General features: G+C 49.7%; 1 protein-coding gene across 2 annotated transcripts in view; it reads right to left on the bottom strand.

Moving 5' to 3' along the window:
- Positions 1-8,825: 8,825 nt before the first annotated feature.
- The window catches only part of LOC143973742 (sphingomyelin phosphodiesterase-like), a 33,097-nt gene continuing 28,217 nt past the window's right edge, over positions 8,826-13,705 (bottom strand). Inside the window, exons 5-7 of one of the 2 annotated variants that reach the window (XM_077474583.1) lie at positions 12,356-12,501; positions 10,062-11,035; positions 8,826-9,913 (exon numbers count right to left, since the gene is read on the bottom strand). In XM_077474583.1, coding sequence (XP_077330709.1) covers positions 10,644-11,035; positions 12,356-12,501 — 538 coding nt within the window. In that variant the 3' untranslated portion in view covers positions 8,826-9,913; positions 10,062-10,643. Of the gene's footprint in view, positions 9,914-10,061; positions 11,036-12,355; positions 12,502-13,705 lie in introns of those variants that run through there. The other variant, XM_077474584.1, reaches the window with a different exon arrangement.

Here is a 13,705-nt window from a genome sequence, read left to right as displayed (position 1 = left end):
CGTCAGGGCGGAGCGGTGCTGGCTGAGGCCACGTTCATTCTACATACTAATGCGCTTCTCTTCTCTTTGATAAAGATATAGGGTTACTCCACGGGCATAAAGTTACGTTTTTTAAATGATGTTTATCTCTAATGGAGAATTACAACGCCGACCTGTAGTCTTCTGACAATGTCCCCAACCCGGCAAAAGTGTCACCTGAAAGAAAAAGTAAAATCTACAAAAAAAAAGTGGCATAAAACTTTCCGTGTAACCAGAGGAACTCCACACCTTACAGAGAAGATATTCGACGTGTTTCTTGAGGAAAACAATTGTAATTTATTAGTGCAAATCATTAGCAGTCAGTCACACAATCCAGAATGGCAGAATTCAGAGCTAAACATGACATTTATCATGAGACTCTCTATACAAAGCGATGAGCGGATTCTCCCGACTCCACGCCTTCAACTTCTGGAATCTCAGCGGAGGAGCACACAAATGATCACTGTAATAGGATTCATATTGCACAATTCCATTTGTATTCGAAGGCGGATCATGGAAATCTGTGGTGGTGGTGGGGGGTAGAATGTACTACAAGGTGTGGTAGATAATGAGGAGGAGGAGATACTTTGGGTTTGGTGGAGTATTAATGAGCCGTGTATGAATTAGTGGGGTGAGGAGGAGGAGATACTTTGGGATTGGTGGAGGAATGATGAGCTGTGTATGACGTTGTGGGGTGAGGAGGAGGAGGAGACACTTTGGGTTTTGGAGGAGGATTGATGAGCTGCGTAAGGTGTGGTGGGGTGAGGGGGAAGCGACACCTTGGATTTGATAGAGGTTTGATGAGCTGTGTATGGTGTGGTGGAGTGAGGAGGAGATATTTAGGGTAGGATTGATGAGCCGTGTATGGTGTGGTGGAGTGAGGAGGAGATATTTAGGGTAGGATTGATGAGCCGTGTATGGTGTGGTGGAGTGAGGAGGAGATATTTAGGGTAGGATTGATGAGCCGTGTATGGTGTGGTGGAGTGAGGAGGAGATATTTAGGGTAGGATTGATGAGCCGTGTATGGTGTGGTGGAGTGAGGAGGAGATATTTAGGGTAGGATTGATGAGCCGTGTATGGTGTGGTGGATTGAGGAGGAGATATTTAGGGTAGGATTGATGAGCCGTGTATGGTGTGGTGGAGTGAGGAGGAGATATTTAGGGTAGGATTGATGAGCCGTGTATGGTGTGGTGGAGTGAGGAGGAGATATTTAGGGTAGGATTGATGAGCTGTGTATGGTGTGGTGGAGTGAGGAGGAGATATTTAGGGTAGGATTGATGAGCCGTGTATGGTGTGGCGGAGTGAGGAGGAGATATTTAGGGTAGGATTGATGAGCTGTGTATGGTGTGGTGGGTTGGGGAAGAGGAGATACTTTTGGTTTGATGGAGGATTGATGAGCTATGTATGAAGTGGTGGGGTGAGGAGAAGGAGATGATACTTTGGATTTGGTGGAGGATTGATGAGCTGTGTATGGTGTGGTGGAGTGAGGAGGAGATATTTAGGGTAGGATTGATGAGCCGTGTATGGTGTGGTGGAGTGAGGAGGAGATATTTAGGGTAGGATTGATGAGCCGTGTATGGTGTGGTGGGTTGGGGAAGAGGAGATACTTTTGGTTTGATGGAGGATTGATGAGCTAAGTATGAAGTGGTGGGTGAGGAGAAGGAGATGATACTTTGGATTTGGTGGAGGATTGATGAGCTGTGTATGGTGTGGCGGAGTGAGGAGGAGATATTTAGGGTAGGATTGATGAGCCGTGTATGGTGTGGTGGAGTGAGGAGGAGATATTTAGGGTAGGATTGATGAACCGTGTATGGTGTGGTGGAGTGAGGAGGAGATATTTAGGGTAGGATTGATGAGCCGTGTATGGTGTGGTGGAGTGAGGAGGAGATATTTAGGGTAGGATTGATGAGCCGTGTATGGTGTGGTGGAGTGAGGAGGAGATATTTAGGGTAGGATTGATGAGCCGTGTATGGTGTGGTGGAGTGAGGAGGAGATATTTAGGGTAGGATTGATGAGCCGTGTATGGTGTGGTGGAGTGAGGAGGAGATATTTAGGGTAGGATTGATGAGCTGTGTATGGTGTGGTGGAGTGAGGAGGAGATATTTAGGGTAGGATTGATGAGCCGTGTATGGTGTGGTGGGTTGGGGAAGAGGAGATACTTTTGGTTTGATGGAGGATTGATGAGCTATGTATGAAGTGGTGGGGTGAGGAGAAGGAGATGATACTTTGGATTTGGTGGAGGATTGATGAGCTGTGTATGGTGTGGTGGAGTGAGGAGGAGATATTTAGGGTAGGATTGATGAGCCGTGTATGGTGTGGTGGAGTGAGGAGGAGATATTTAGGGTAGGATTGATGAGCCGTGTATGGTGTGGTGGGTTGGGGAAGAGGAGATACTTTTGGTTTGATGGAGGATTGATGAGCTAAGTATGAAGTGGTGGGTGAGGAGAAGGAGATGATACTTTGGATTTGGTGGAGGATTGATGAGCTGTGTATGGTGTGGCGGAGTGAGGAGGAGATATTTAGGGTAGGATTGATGAGCCGTGTATGGTGTGGTGGAGTGAGGAGGAGATATTTAGGGTAGGATTGATGAACCGTGTATGGTGTGGTGGAGTGAGGAGGAGATATTTAGGGTAGGATTGATGAGCCGTGTATGGTGTGGCGGAGTGAGGAGGAGATATTTAGGGTAGGATTGATGAGCCGTGTATGGTGTGGTGGAGTGAGGAGGAGATATTTAGGGTAGGATTGATGAGCCGTGTATGGTGTGGTGGAGTGAGGAGGAGATATTTAGGGTAGGATTGATGAGCTGTGTATGGTGTGGTGGAGTGAGGAGGAGATATTTAGGGTAGGATTGATGAGCCGTGTATGGTGTGGTGGGTTGGGGAAGAGGAGATACTTTTGGTTTGATGGAGGATTGATGAGCTATGTATGAAGTGGTGGGGTGAGGAGAAGGAGATGATACTTTGGATTTGGTGGAGGATTGATGAGCTGTGTATGGTGTGGTGGAGTGAGGAGGAGATATTTAGGGTAGGATTGATGAGCTGTGTATGGTGTGGTGGGTTGGGGAAGAGAAGGAGATACTTTTGGTTTGATGGAGGATTGATGAGCTATGTATGAAGTGGTGGGGTGAGGAGAAGGAGATGATACTTTGGATTTGGTGGAGGATTGATGAGCTGTGTATGATGTTGTGGGGTGAGGAGGAGGAGATATTTTGGGTTTGGTGGAGGATTGATGAGCTGTGTATGATGTTGTGGGGTGAGGAGGAGGAGATATTTTGGGTTTGGTGGAGGATTGATGAGCTGTGTACAGTGCGGTGGGGTGAGGAGGTATTTTGGTTTTAGTGGAAGATTGAGTAGCTGTGTATGGTGTGGCGGAGTGAGAAGGAGATACTTTAGGCTTGGTGAAGGATGGATGAGCCGTGTACGATGCGGTGGGGTGGGGAGGTATTTTGGTTTTGGTGGAAGATGGAGTAGCGGAGTGAGGAGGAGATACTTTGGGCTTGGTGAAGGATGGATGAGCCGTGTACGATGCGGTGGGGTGAGGAGGTATTTTGGTTTTGGTAGAAGATTGAGTAGCTGTGTATGGTGTGGTGGGTTGGGGAAGAGGAGATACTTTGGGCTTGGTGAAGGATGGATGAGATGTGTATGGTGTGGTGGGGTGAGAGGGAGAAGGAGGTGGAGATACTTTGGGTATAGTGGAAGTTTGGTGGATATGTAAGATTAGTGAGTTGTATGTGGTATGGTGGAGTGAGAGGGAGGAGATACTTTGGGTATAGTGGAAGTTTGGTGAGTAAAGTGCAGTTAGGTAAGGTGGAGATATTTTGGGTGTGATGGACGTGTTGGTTTGGTGAGTTATGTATGACATGGTAAAGTGAGAGGGAGGAGGAGGTGGAGATACGTTGGGTGTGGTGGAAGATTGGTGAATTGGGTGTGTTGTATTGGCGAGCATGGCGTGGTGGAATGATAGGGAAGATTGGGTGGAGATACGTTGGGTGTGGTGGAAGATTGGTGAATTGGGTGTGTTGGATTGGCGAGCATGGCGTGGTGGAATGATAGGGAAGATTGGGTGGAGATACGTTGGGTGTGGTGGAAGGTTGGTGAATTGGGTGTGTTGTATTGGCGAGCATGGTGTGGTGGAATGATAGGGAAGATTGGGTGGAGATACGTTGGGTGTGGTGGAAGATTGGTGAATTGGGTGCGTTGGATTGGCGAGCTTGGCATGGTGGAATGATAGGGAAGATTGGGTGGAGATACGTTGGGTGTGGTGGAAGATTGGTGAATTGGGTGCGTTGGATTGGCGAGCTTGGCATGGTGGAATGATAGGGAAGATTGGGTGGAGATACGTTGGGTGTGGTGGAAGATTGGTGAATTGGGTGCGTTGGATTGGCGAGCTTGGCATGGTGGAATGATAGGGAAGATTGGGTGGAGATACGTTGGGTGTGGTGGAAGATTGGTGAATTGGGTGCGTTGGATTGGCGAGCTTGGCATGGTGGAATGATAGGGAAGATTGGGTGGAGATACGTTGGGTGTGGTGGAAGATTGGTGAATTGGGTGCGTTGGATTGGCGAGCTTGGCATGGTGGAATGATAGGGAAGATTGGGTGGAGATACGTTGGGTGTGGTGGAAGATTGGTGAATTGGGTGCGTTGGATTGGCGAGCTTGGCATGGTGGAATGATAGGGAAGATTGGGTGGAGATACGTTGGGTGTGGTGGAAGATTGGTGAATTGGGTGCGTTGGATTGGCGAGCTTGGCATGGTGGAATGATAGGGAAGATTGGGTGGAGATACGTTGGGTGTGGTGGAAGATTGGTGAATTGGGTGCGTTGGATTGGCGAGCTTGGCATGGTGGAATGATAGGGAAGATTGGGTGGAGATACGTTGGGTGTGGTGGAAGATTGGTGAGCTGAGCATGGTATGGTGGGGGGATTTAGAAAGCAGCCAAACGAGAAGTTGGAGATGTGAGGGGTTAGTAAGATCAAGATTGTAACAGCATTAACAATAGTCAGTGCAATGTCGTGAGGTTCGGAAGCACAACGGGGTGAGATGTGGGGGCAGAACAAGGTACAATAAATATTCCTCGGGTCCCATTAACAGTTTTGTGTCCAAATAAGTAGCCAGAGGACACTGCCGGGACATGAAGAGTATGCAAGCTTACATGCTTAGTAGACTTTGAGGACAGTTCTGGGAAACACTTGGGTTGAAAGCAGAAGGAACTCAGTGATGTAACAGAATATAAAAAGGTTGGTTGGACACGAGGCATTATGGAGCGCAGTAAAGGAACGGGAGTGATGGCGAGGATTGGGGCATTAGCACATTGATATACGGGGAGATGTTGGAGAGGATTGTGGAAAGATGGCAGAGGAACCTATCTGGGGTGTGGGGCAGATTGGTGTTGTTGGCAGTTCCTGTGAGGTGGAAGGGTGGAAACATTTTGGGTCATATGGAGTAGGATGGAAGAACTGAAGTCATTTTTTCAAGAGAAAGGTTGACCCGGCCTCCTGCTTTCTCTGTCACTTTCTTCAATGGCTTCCAACCAAACTGATCTTCTACGTTACACCAAAGAGAAGATATCTGAACTCAAAAAAGTCGTTCTCCTTTGTTTTTAAAACACTTCCCACAGCTATAGATCTCACCTCAGTGACAAACCTCAAAAATGTCACTCTCCCTTCCTCCAAGGATTTACTAATGGCCTCTTTGACCATAACCTCATCCCTTGGAGGAACGTGGAGGAAGGTGGAGGAAGGTGGAGGAAGGTGGAGGAACGTGGAGGAAGGTGGAGGAACGTGGAGGAACGTGGAGGAAGGTGGAGGAACGTGGAGGAAGGTGGAGGAAGGTGGAGGAACGTGGAGGAAGGTGGAGGAAGGTGGAGGAACGTGGAGGAACGTGGAGGAAGGTGGAGGAAGGTGGAGGAACGTGGAGGAAGGTGGAGGAACGTGGAGGAACGTGGAGGAACGCTGAGGAACGTTGAGGAACGTTGAGGAACGTAGAGGAACGTGGAGGAACGTGGAGGAACGTAGAGGAACGTGGAGGAAGGTGGAGGAAGGTGGAGGAACGTGGAGGAACGTGGAGGAACGTTGAGGAACGTTGAGGAACGTTGAGGAACGTAGAGGAACGTGGAGGAACGTGGAGGAACGTAGAGGAACGTGGAGGAAGGTGGAGGAAGGTGGAGGAAGGTGGAGGAAGGTGGAGGAACATGGAGGAACATGGAGGAACATGGAGGAAGGTAGAGGAACGTAGAGGAACGTGGAGGAACGTAGAGGAAGGTGGAGGAACGGAACATGGGTGGTGACTTCTCTAATGGAGCTCCAATCTCGACCACATAGACCAAAGTTCTTTATAACTGCATCTCCATCTTTTTTCTCCTCCCTCAACTCTTCTTGATCAATGGGATTCACAAGATCACTAGATATTTACTGTACTTAGCAGATTTTACTTCAATAAATTAACTAAATATTTGTAATGTGAAGGACAAAATGACGGAGATCCCTGAGTTTTATCATTTACGAGAACATACACTTTAAAAAGGAGAGAAGAGCTGTGATCTGTATGTGCCTGCTATGAACTTTGAAGAGTTTCTCCACTATGTGCATAGCTACAGAGATAACTTAGGGCTCTTTTACTGCTTGTTCAGAATAAGTACATTTAATATCCTTAGTCATGTTAGAGGTCAAGTCCGAGTGGTGACCACAGCTCCCTCCATAGATACAATGATGAAGCTAGTATAGCCACCAATGGACTGAAAGCCTCTCCCTTTTAAAGTGCTTGTCAGAACGCCACCCCTACAGGCAGATAAAATCGTTTAAATGGTGTCATGCCACTGCTTCTGCCAAATGCGCATTGGGCATTCGTTCTGGAACTACGCGGGCACCATTGAGCAGAACGTCAACCAGCCACAGCTCAAGGAACCTCTAGAGCAGGGGGTCTCCAACTCAAATTGCCAGAGGGCCACAGGACAAGTTTTCATATCCCATGGGGGCCGCATGCAAACTTTCAAAAGTTAAAAAAACAAACTATACCAGCAAAATAATATACTATACCAGGGGTAATGAATTAAAAATTCAAGGAGGTCCGATCGCCAAAATTGTATTTGGGCCGAGGTCCGAATCTCAAGTCTGTGCTATGACTCAGAAATATTGTAGTAACTTTACATCTATCAAAAACATGAGAAATGTACAATTACCTTGGCATTTCAATAATATTTATTGTCAAGTTACATCAGGTGTCCCCATCACAGTGCCCCTTTACATCAGGTGTCCCCATTACATCATGTGTCCCCATTACAGTGCCCCTTTACATCAGGTGTCCCCTTTACATCAGGTGTCCCCATTACAGTGCCCCTTTACATCAGGTGTCCCCATTACAGTGCCCCTTTACATCAGGTGTCCCCATTACATCATGTGTCCCCATTACAGTGCCCCTTTGCATCAGGTGTCCCCTTTACATCAGGTGTCCCCATTACAGTGCCCCTTTACATCAGGTGTCCCCATTACATCATGTGTCCCCATTACAGTGCCCCTTTGCATCAGGTGTCCCCATTACATCATGTGTCCCCATTACAGTGCCCCTTTGCATCAGGTGTCCCCTTTACATCAGGTGTCCCCATTACAGTGCCCCTTTACATCAGGTGTCCCCATTACATCATGTGTCCCCATTACAGTGCCCCTTTACATCAGGTGTCCCCATTACAGTGCCCCTTTACATCAGGTGTCCCCATTACATCATGTGTCCCCATTACAGTGCCCCTTTACATCAGGTGTCCCCATTACAGTGCCCCTTTACATTAGGTGTCCCCATTACATCAGGTGTCCCCATTACAGTGCCCCTTTACATTAGGTGTCCCCATTACATCAGGTGTCCCCATTACAGTGCCCCTTTACATTAGGTGTCCCCATTACATCAGGTGTCCCCATCACAGTGCCCCTTTACATCAGGTGTCCCCATTACAGTGCCCGTTTACATCAGGTGTCCCCAACACAGTGCTTCTTTAACCTCTTGAGATCCGCGCTATAGCCGAATGAAGGCTACAGCGCGGACCTCCTTTGCCGGGACGACGTCTATTGACGTCATCCCGTGCACGAGCGGCCTGCGTGCCCCCTGAGGGGCGCGCGCGGCGCGCTCTGTGATCGCCGGGTCAATGAGACTCGCCTGTTCACGGATCCGAGCAAGGGGGTCGATCCCGACCCCTTATCACGTGATCAGCTGTCAGCCAATGACAGCTGATCATGTGAGACAACAGAGCCGGTAATCGGCTATTTTTCCTCCTTGCGCTGATAGCGCGAGGAGAAAAAAATAAAAACCGATCACTGGCGGCCGTGATCGGGACATCAGCGTATCAGTGCCCACCTGCCCCCTGTCAGTAACCCCCAGAGAATTAAAAAAGTGCCACCCAGCAGTGCCCATAATGCCACCCAGCAGTGCCATACATCAGTGCCCACAGTGCCACCTATCAGTGCCCACAGTGCCACCTATCAGTGCCCACAATCTGCCTCAACAACATTGCTGCACCTCAGTGCCACATATCCGTGCCCATCAGTGTCATCTACCAGTGCCCATCAGTTGCGCCCATCAGTGTCCAGCAGTGCCACCTATCAGAGCCACCTATCAGTGGTATCTATCAGTGCCCCTTAGTGCCACCCATCCGTGCCACCTATCAGTGTCACCTATCAGTGCCCATCAGTGCTGCCTTATCTGTGCCCATCAGTACTGCCTTATCTGTGCCTTTCGGTGCCACCTTATCTGTGCCTATCAGTGCAGCCCACCAGTGCCGCCCATCAGTGCCCACCAGTGCCGCCCATCAGTGCCCATCAGTGCCATACATCAGTGCCACCCATCAGTGCCATACATCAGTGCCACCCATCAGTGCCATACATCAGTGCCCACAGTGCCACCTATCAGTGCCCACAATCTGCCTCAACAAACATTGCTGCACCTCAGTGCCACATATCCGTGCCCAGTGTCATCTACCAGTGCCCATCAGTGCCACCTATCAGAGCCACCTCTCCTGGCAATCAGGATCATCTGCCTCCTGAGTCCTCTCCTCCTGGCTTCCACACCGGCCTAGTAACAGGGGGCCCAGAGAACACAATCTCCTGAGGTCAGTGCCTAGGTGGGCGGGGCGATGGGCGGATCCTTCCTCCACTCTGTTCTCTCTCTGGGCTGCATCAGCGGGCAGCGGAAAGGACAGAGCAGATGGAAAGGTAAAGCTCTTCGGCGCCTCCCCCATCTGCGGTGCAGTGCAAAAAAGACGTTCCTGGGTCGGCCCTGCCCGCGGGCCATTTTTTAACCCGGTCTGCAAATGGGCCGGTACTTTGAGACCCCCCCCTGCTCTAGAGGAACCCTACTGGAGAATGGCTGTTCTCAATTGTTAGATCATTTATAAAAAAAAAAAAAAACACCCTCTTCCTGCTCCGCCACATCTTTTTACCCCTTGATCATATGGATGTAGATTGCGGATTGCCCTATTGCCAAGGCAGACTTGTTTAGTGGTGAGAAAGTCGGGGGGGGGGGGGGGGGGGGTAGGAGAGCGAAGATGAAGAGATTAAAAGATGGCCGATAAATAGGGACTTTGATTAGGAGGGTTATTGGTGTTGTGATATAAGAGATCGGGGAAGTTAGCGGCTTGTGATTGGTTGAGGGGAGAATGTCAGAAATGCGCCGGGGCGCCTTCGGATATAAGAAGGCTTAGTACTCCGACCCGTGTGTACAGGGGGCTAAGAAAGATCTAACCCATTAGGGAGGTGTGGTAGCAATCGTCACTTCCGGGAGACAGAAATTGTCTAAGTGACTTGTCAGTTGAATAGAAAACACCTGAGCTTGTAGATGGAACCACAAAAAAAAGGGATCTGAATGAAGAAGTCACCAGGAAGACGTTGGTCGTGTGAACAGCCTACGCGTTTTAACTCCATCGCGTTCTCAGAACTTCCCAGAGAGATAGGATGTCCTCCAACAATCTGGTCTACGTTGTCAGTTGAATAGAAAACACCTGAGCTTGTAGATGGAACCACAAAAAAAAAAGGATCTGAATGAAGAAGGCCCACGCGTTTTAACCCCCATCGCGTTCTCAGAACTTCCCAGAGAGATTGTTGGAGAACATCCTATCTGGTCTACGTTGTCTTCATTCAAGTTGATCTCCATTGGGACATTCCCAAGGGACTGCTACAGGTTTAGAAATACTATAAAAGCTCTGCGTTTTAACCCCCATCGCGTTCTCAGAACTTCCCAGAGAGATAGGACGTCCTCCAACAATCTCGTCTACGTTGTCAGTTGAATAGAAAACACCTGAGCTTGTAGATGGAACCACAAAAAAAAGGGATCTGAATGAAGAAGTCACCAGGAAGACGTTGGTCGTGTGAACAGCCTACGCGTTTTAACTCCATCGCGTTCTCAGAACTTCCCAGAGAGATTGTTGGAGAACATCCCATCTGGTCTACGTTGCCTTCATTCAAGTTGATCTCCATTGGGACATTCCCAAGGGACCGCCACAGGTTTAGAAATACTATAAAAGCTCCTGAGATTTCTTAGCTTATATGAAACGCTCTTCAGGGAGGTCCATGTATTGTGTAAACAGTCCTTTCCTCCACGAGACGAGTTTACATCTCCTCTAGGAGATGAGTATAGATCAACGGGTCCTCAGCAAAGAGATTTCCGCTTCCAGTTTGGTTTCCCGCCAAGCCCCAGATCTTTGCACAGTTGGGGATCACCGGACCTTCCGGTCCGAAGGACACAAATGAGGGTCCTCTTACACGTGGGCTCACATACCTCTTCCACGTGACCCTTGTGATGGAGGAACCAGAAGGTCTGGAAAAGCTTTTCATCCTGGAGGAACCTCTTGAGCAGGTTGTCCCAGTCCTCCGGATAGGCCGACTTCATCCCATACGTGTTGAGGGCGCTGTACAGGAAAGTCCACTGCGGCTCCTCCTTTTTCTTGTTGGCTTCGGTCAGGTTGAGGATGTAGGTCTCGTGGTCTAATACGACGTGGGAGCTGTTGGGGTGTTCGCCGTCGATCTGGTACACGCGGTAACCTGAAAAAAAAAGGAGGAGGACATTTGTGAGATCCACTACACACTCCGACTAGAAGAACATCAACTCCACCCACATCTACCCGCTACACCCAAAGTGGAGGCCACCGTACAGATTCAATTCTGGGAGTTCCATCCATCATCACTGTATGAAGTGGATGGAGGCATGCGTGTGTGTGCCTGGCCAGCCTTACCGAGAGAGAGAGGTCAGAGGAGAAAAGACAGTCTAGGTGAAGGAAGGAAGGAAGGCCAAAACTGATCCACAAACCTCACTTTACGGCACTGCTGTGCAGAAGACCATCTGTGAACACATACTGTAGAACAGGCAATCTGAAAAAGATGGGCTACAGCAGCAGGAGGCCATGCTGGTCTCCTCTCCTGAGAACAGGAACAGCAGTAGTCTGGCTCTTGGGGGGGGGGGGGGAGTAATCCAAATATCAAAGTTCATTCAGGGGCAAGTGTCATTCTGTATGTAAGTGCCGACCTACCTAGGTGATGGTGAGTCTTCATTATTGCAAGAACTGAAATCCAATGAATGAAATGTTTAGATTAGTGGTCTCCAAACTGTTGCTTGCAGTTACCTGGCCCTTGGGGCACTATTCCTCCCACTGACACCAATGATGGGGCACTATTCCTCCCACTGACACCAATGATGGGGCACTATTCCTCCCACTGACACCAATGATGGGACACTATTCCTCCCACTGACACCAATGATGGGGCACTATTCCTCCCACTGACACCAATGATGGGGCACTATTCCTCCCACTGACACCAATGATGGGGCACTATTCCTCCCACTGACATCAATGATGGGGCATTATTCCTCCCACTAATACCAATGATGGGGCACTATTACTGCTCCTACTGACCACTAAGCCTGAGAGACATTATCTATTCCCACTGGTCACAGTCCGGCCCTCCTAAAGTCTAAAGGACAGTAAACTGACCCTATCTTAAGAAAGTTTGGAGAGCCCTGGTCTAGATGATGCTGAACGTCCTCCAGCAAAGAAATGAGGGGACGGGGCTCTATCTGACTTGCTGCAGCTTCTGATGCACATGGTGAGAAGCTCACAGTGTGCAGTGAAATCGGAGGAGGCCGTTTCAGTCCCGGACAGGAGCCACTACACCTGTGCAAGACTGAAGGGGGGGGCGGAGGTCAGACGTAACCAAAGCTTCCCTATTAGTAGAACTTCCGGGACGCAGTGAGCTTTCTGGCAGGTGAACTGCACTTCGGTCAAACCACATTCGTGGCGTTACCTGCCGGCTGTCTGGTGGTACACCGAATATCCATGGCAGACGGTCACCGTGCCCGGGCATTACCTGGGTTGAGGTCAATGAAGGTGGTGACACTGGGTGCGATGTAGGCCACAGAGAGCGGGCGGCTGAGGGTCTCTTCATCGTAAAATATCTCAAACTCGTCCAGGTGAGTGTGTCCAAAGAACTGGGCAGCAATGGTGCCCTCGTATCTGTGGGGAGAGAGGAAGAATGAGACCCCGGGGAGGATTCTGGGAAGACGGGCCCATCACCCCCGTCAGATATACGGAGCGGTTTCAGGGTTACAACAAAATGGATCTCATGTTAGTGGAAGTCCTGAGCCCTGTACCAGTAGACCCAACTCAATTCTAAGGGCTGTGGTGTAGAAATTAGGGGGGGGGGGGGGGTGGTCATGTCTGAGGGTACAGAGATTAGGGGGGATGGTCATGTCTGAGGGTACAGAGATTAGGGGGGATGGTCATGTCTGAAGGTACAGAGATTAGGGAGGGTGGTCATGTCTGAGGGTACAGAGATTAGGGGGGATGGTCATGTCTGAGGGTACAGAGATTAGGGGGGGGTGGTCATGTCTGAGGGTACAGAGATTAGGGGGGTGGTCATGTCTGAGGGTACAGAGATTAGGGGGGGTGGTCATGTCTGAGGGTACAGAGATTAGGGGGGGTGGTCATGTCTGAGGGTACAGAGATTAGGGGGGATGGTCATGTCTGAGGGTACAGAGATTAGGGGGGATGGTCATGTCTGAGGGTACAGAGATTAGGGGGGATGGTCATGTCTGAGGGTACAGAGATTAGGGGGGGGGGGGGTGGTCATGTCTGAAGGTACAGAGATTAGGGAGGGTGGTCATGTCTGAGGGTACAGAGATTAGGGGGGTGGTCATGTCTGAGGGTACAGAGATTAGGGGGGGTGGTCATGTCTGAGGGTACAGAGATTAGGGGGGTGGTCATGTCTGAGGGTACAGAGATTAGGGGGGGTGGTCATGTCTGAGGGTACAGAGATTAGGGGGGGTGGTCATTTCTGAGGGTACAGAGATTAGGGGGGTTGTCATGTCTGAGGGTACAGAGATTAGGGGGGGTGGTCATGTCTGAGGGTACAGAGATTAGGGGGGGTGGTCATGTCTGAGGGTACAGAGATTAGGGGGGGTGGTCATGTCTGAGGGTACAGAGATTAGGGGGGGTGGTCATGTCTGAGGGTACAGAAATTAGGGGGGATGGTCATGTCTGAGGGTACAGAGATTAGGGGGGTGGTCATGTCTGAGGGTACAGAGATTAGGGGGGGTGGTCATGTCTGAGGGTACAGAGATTAGGGGAGGGTGGTCATGTCTGAGGGTACAGAGATTAGGGGGGTGGTCATGTCTGAGGGTACAGAGATTAGGGGGGGTGGTCATGTCTGAGGGTACAG

The sequence above is a fragment of the Lithobates pipiens genome, unplaced genomic scaffold (genome assembly GCF_037356315.1).
Source record: "Lithobates pipiens isolate NorthernLeopardFrog02 unplaced genomic scaffold, aLitPip1_a1.2 Scaffold_94, whole genome shotgun sequence".
Classification (NCBI taxonomy): domain Eukaryota; kingdom Metazoa; phylum Chordata; class Amphibia; order Anura; family Ranidae; genus Lithobates; species Lithobates pipiens.
This window is presented reverse-complemented; position numbering and strand designations above follow the sequence as displayed.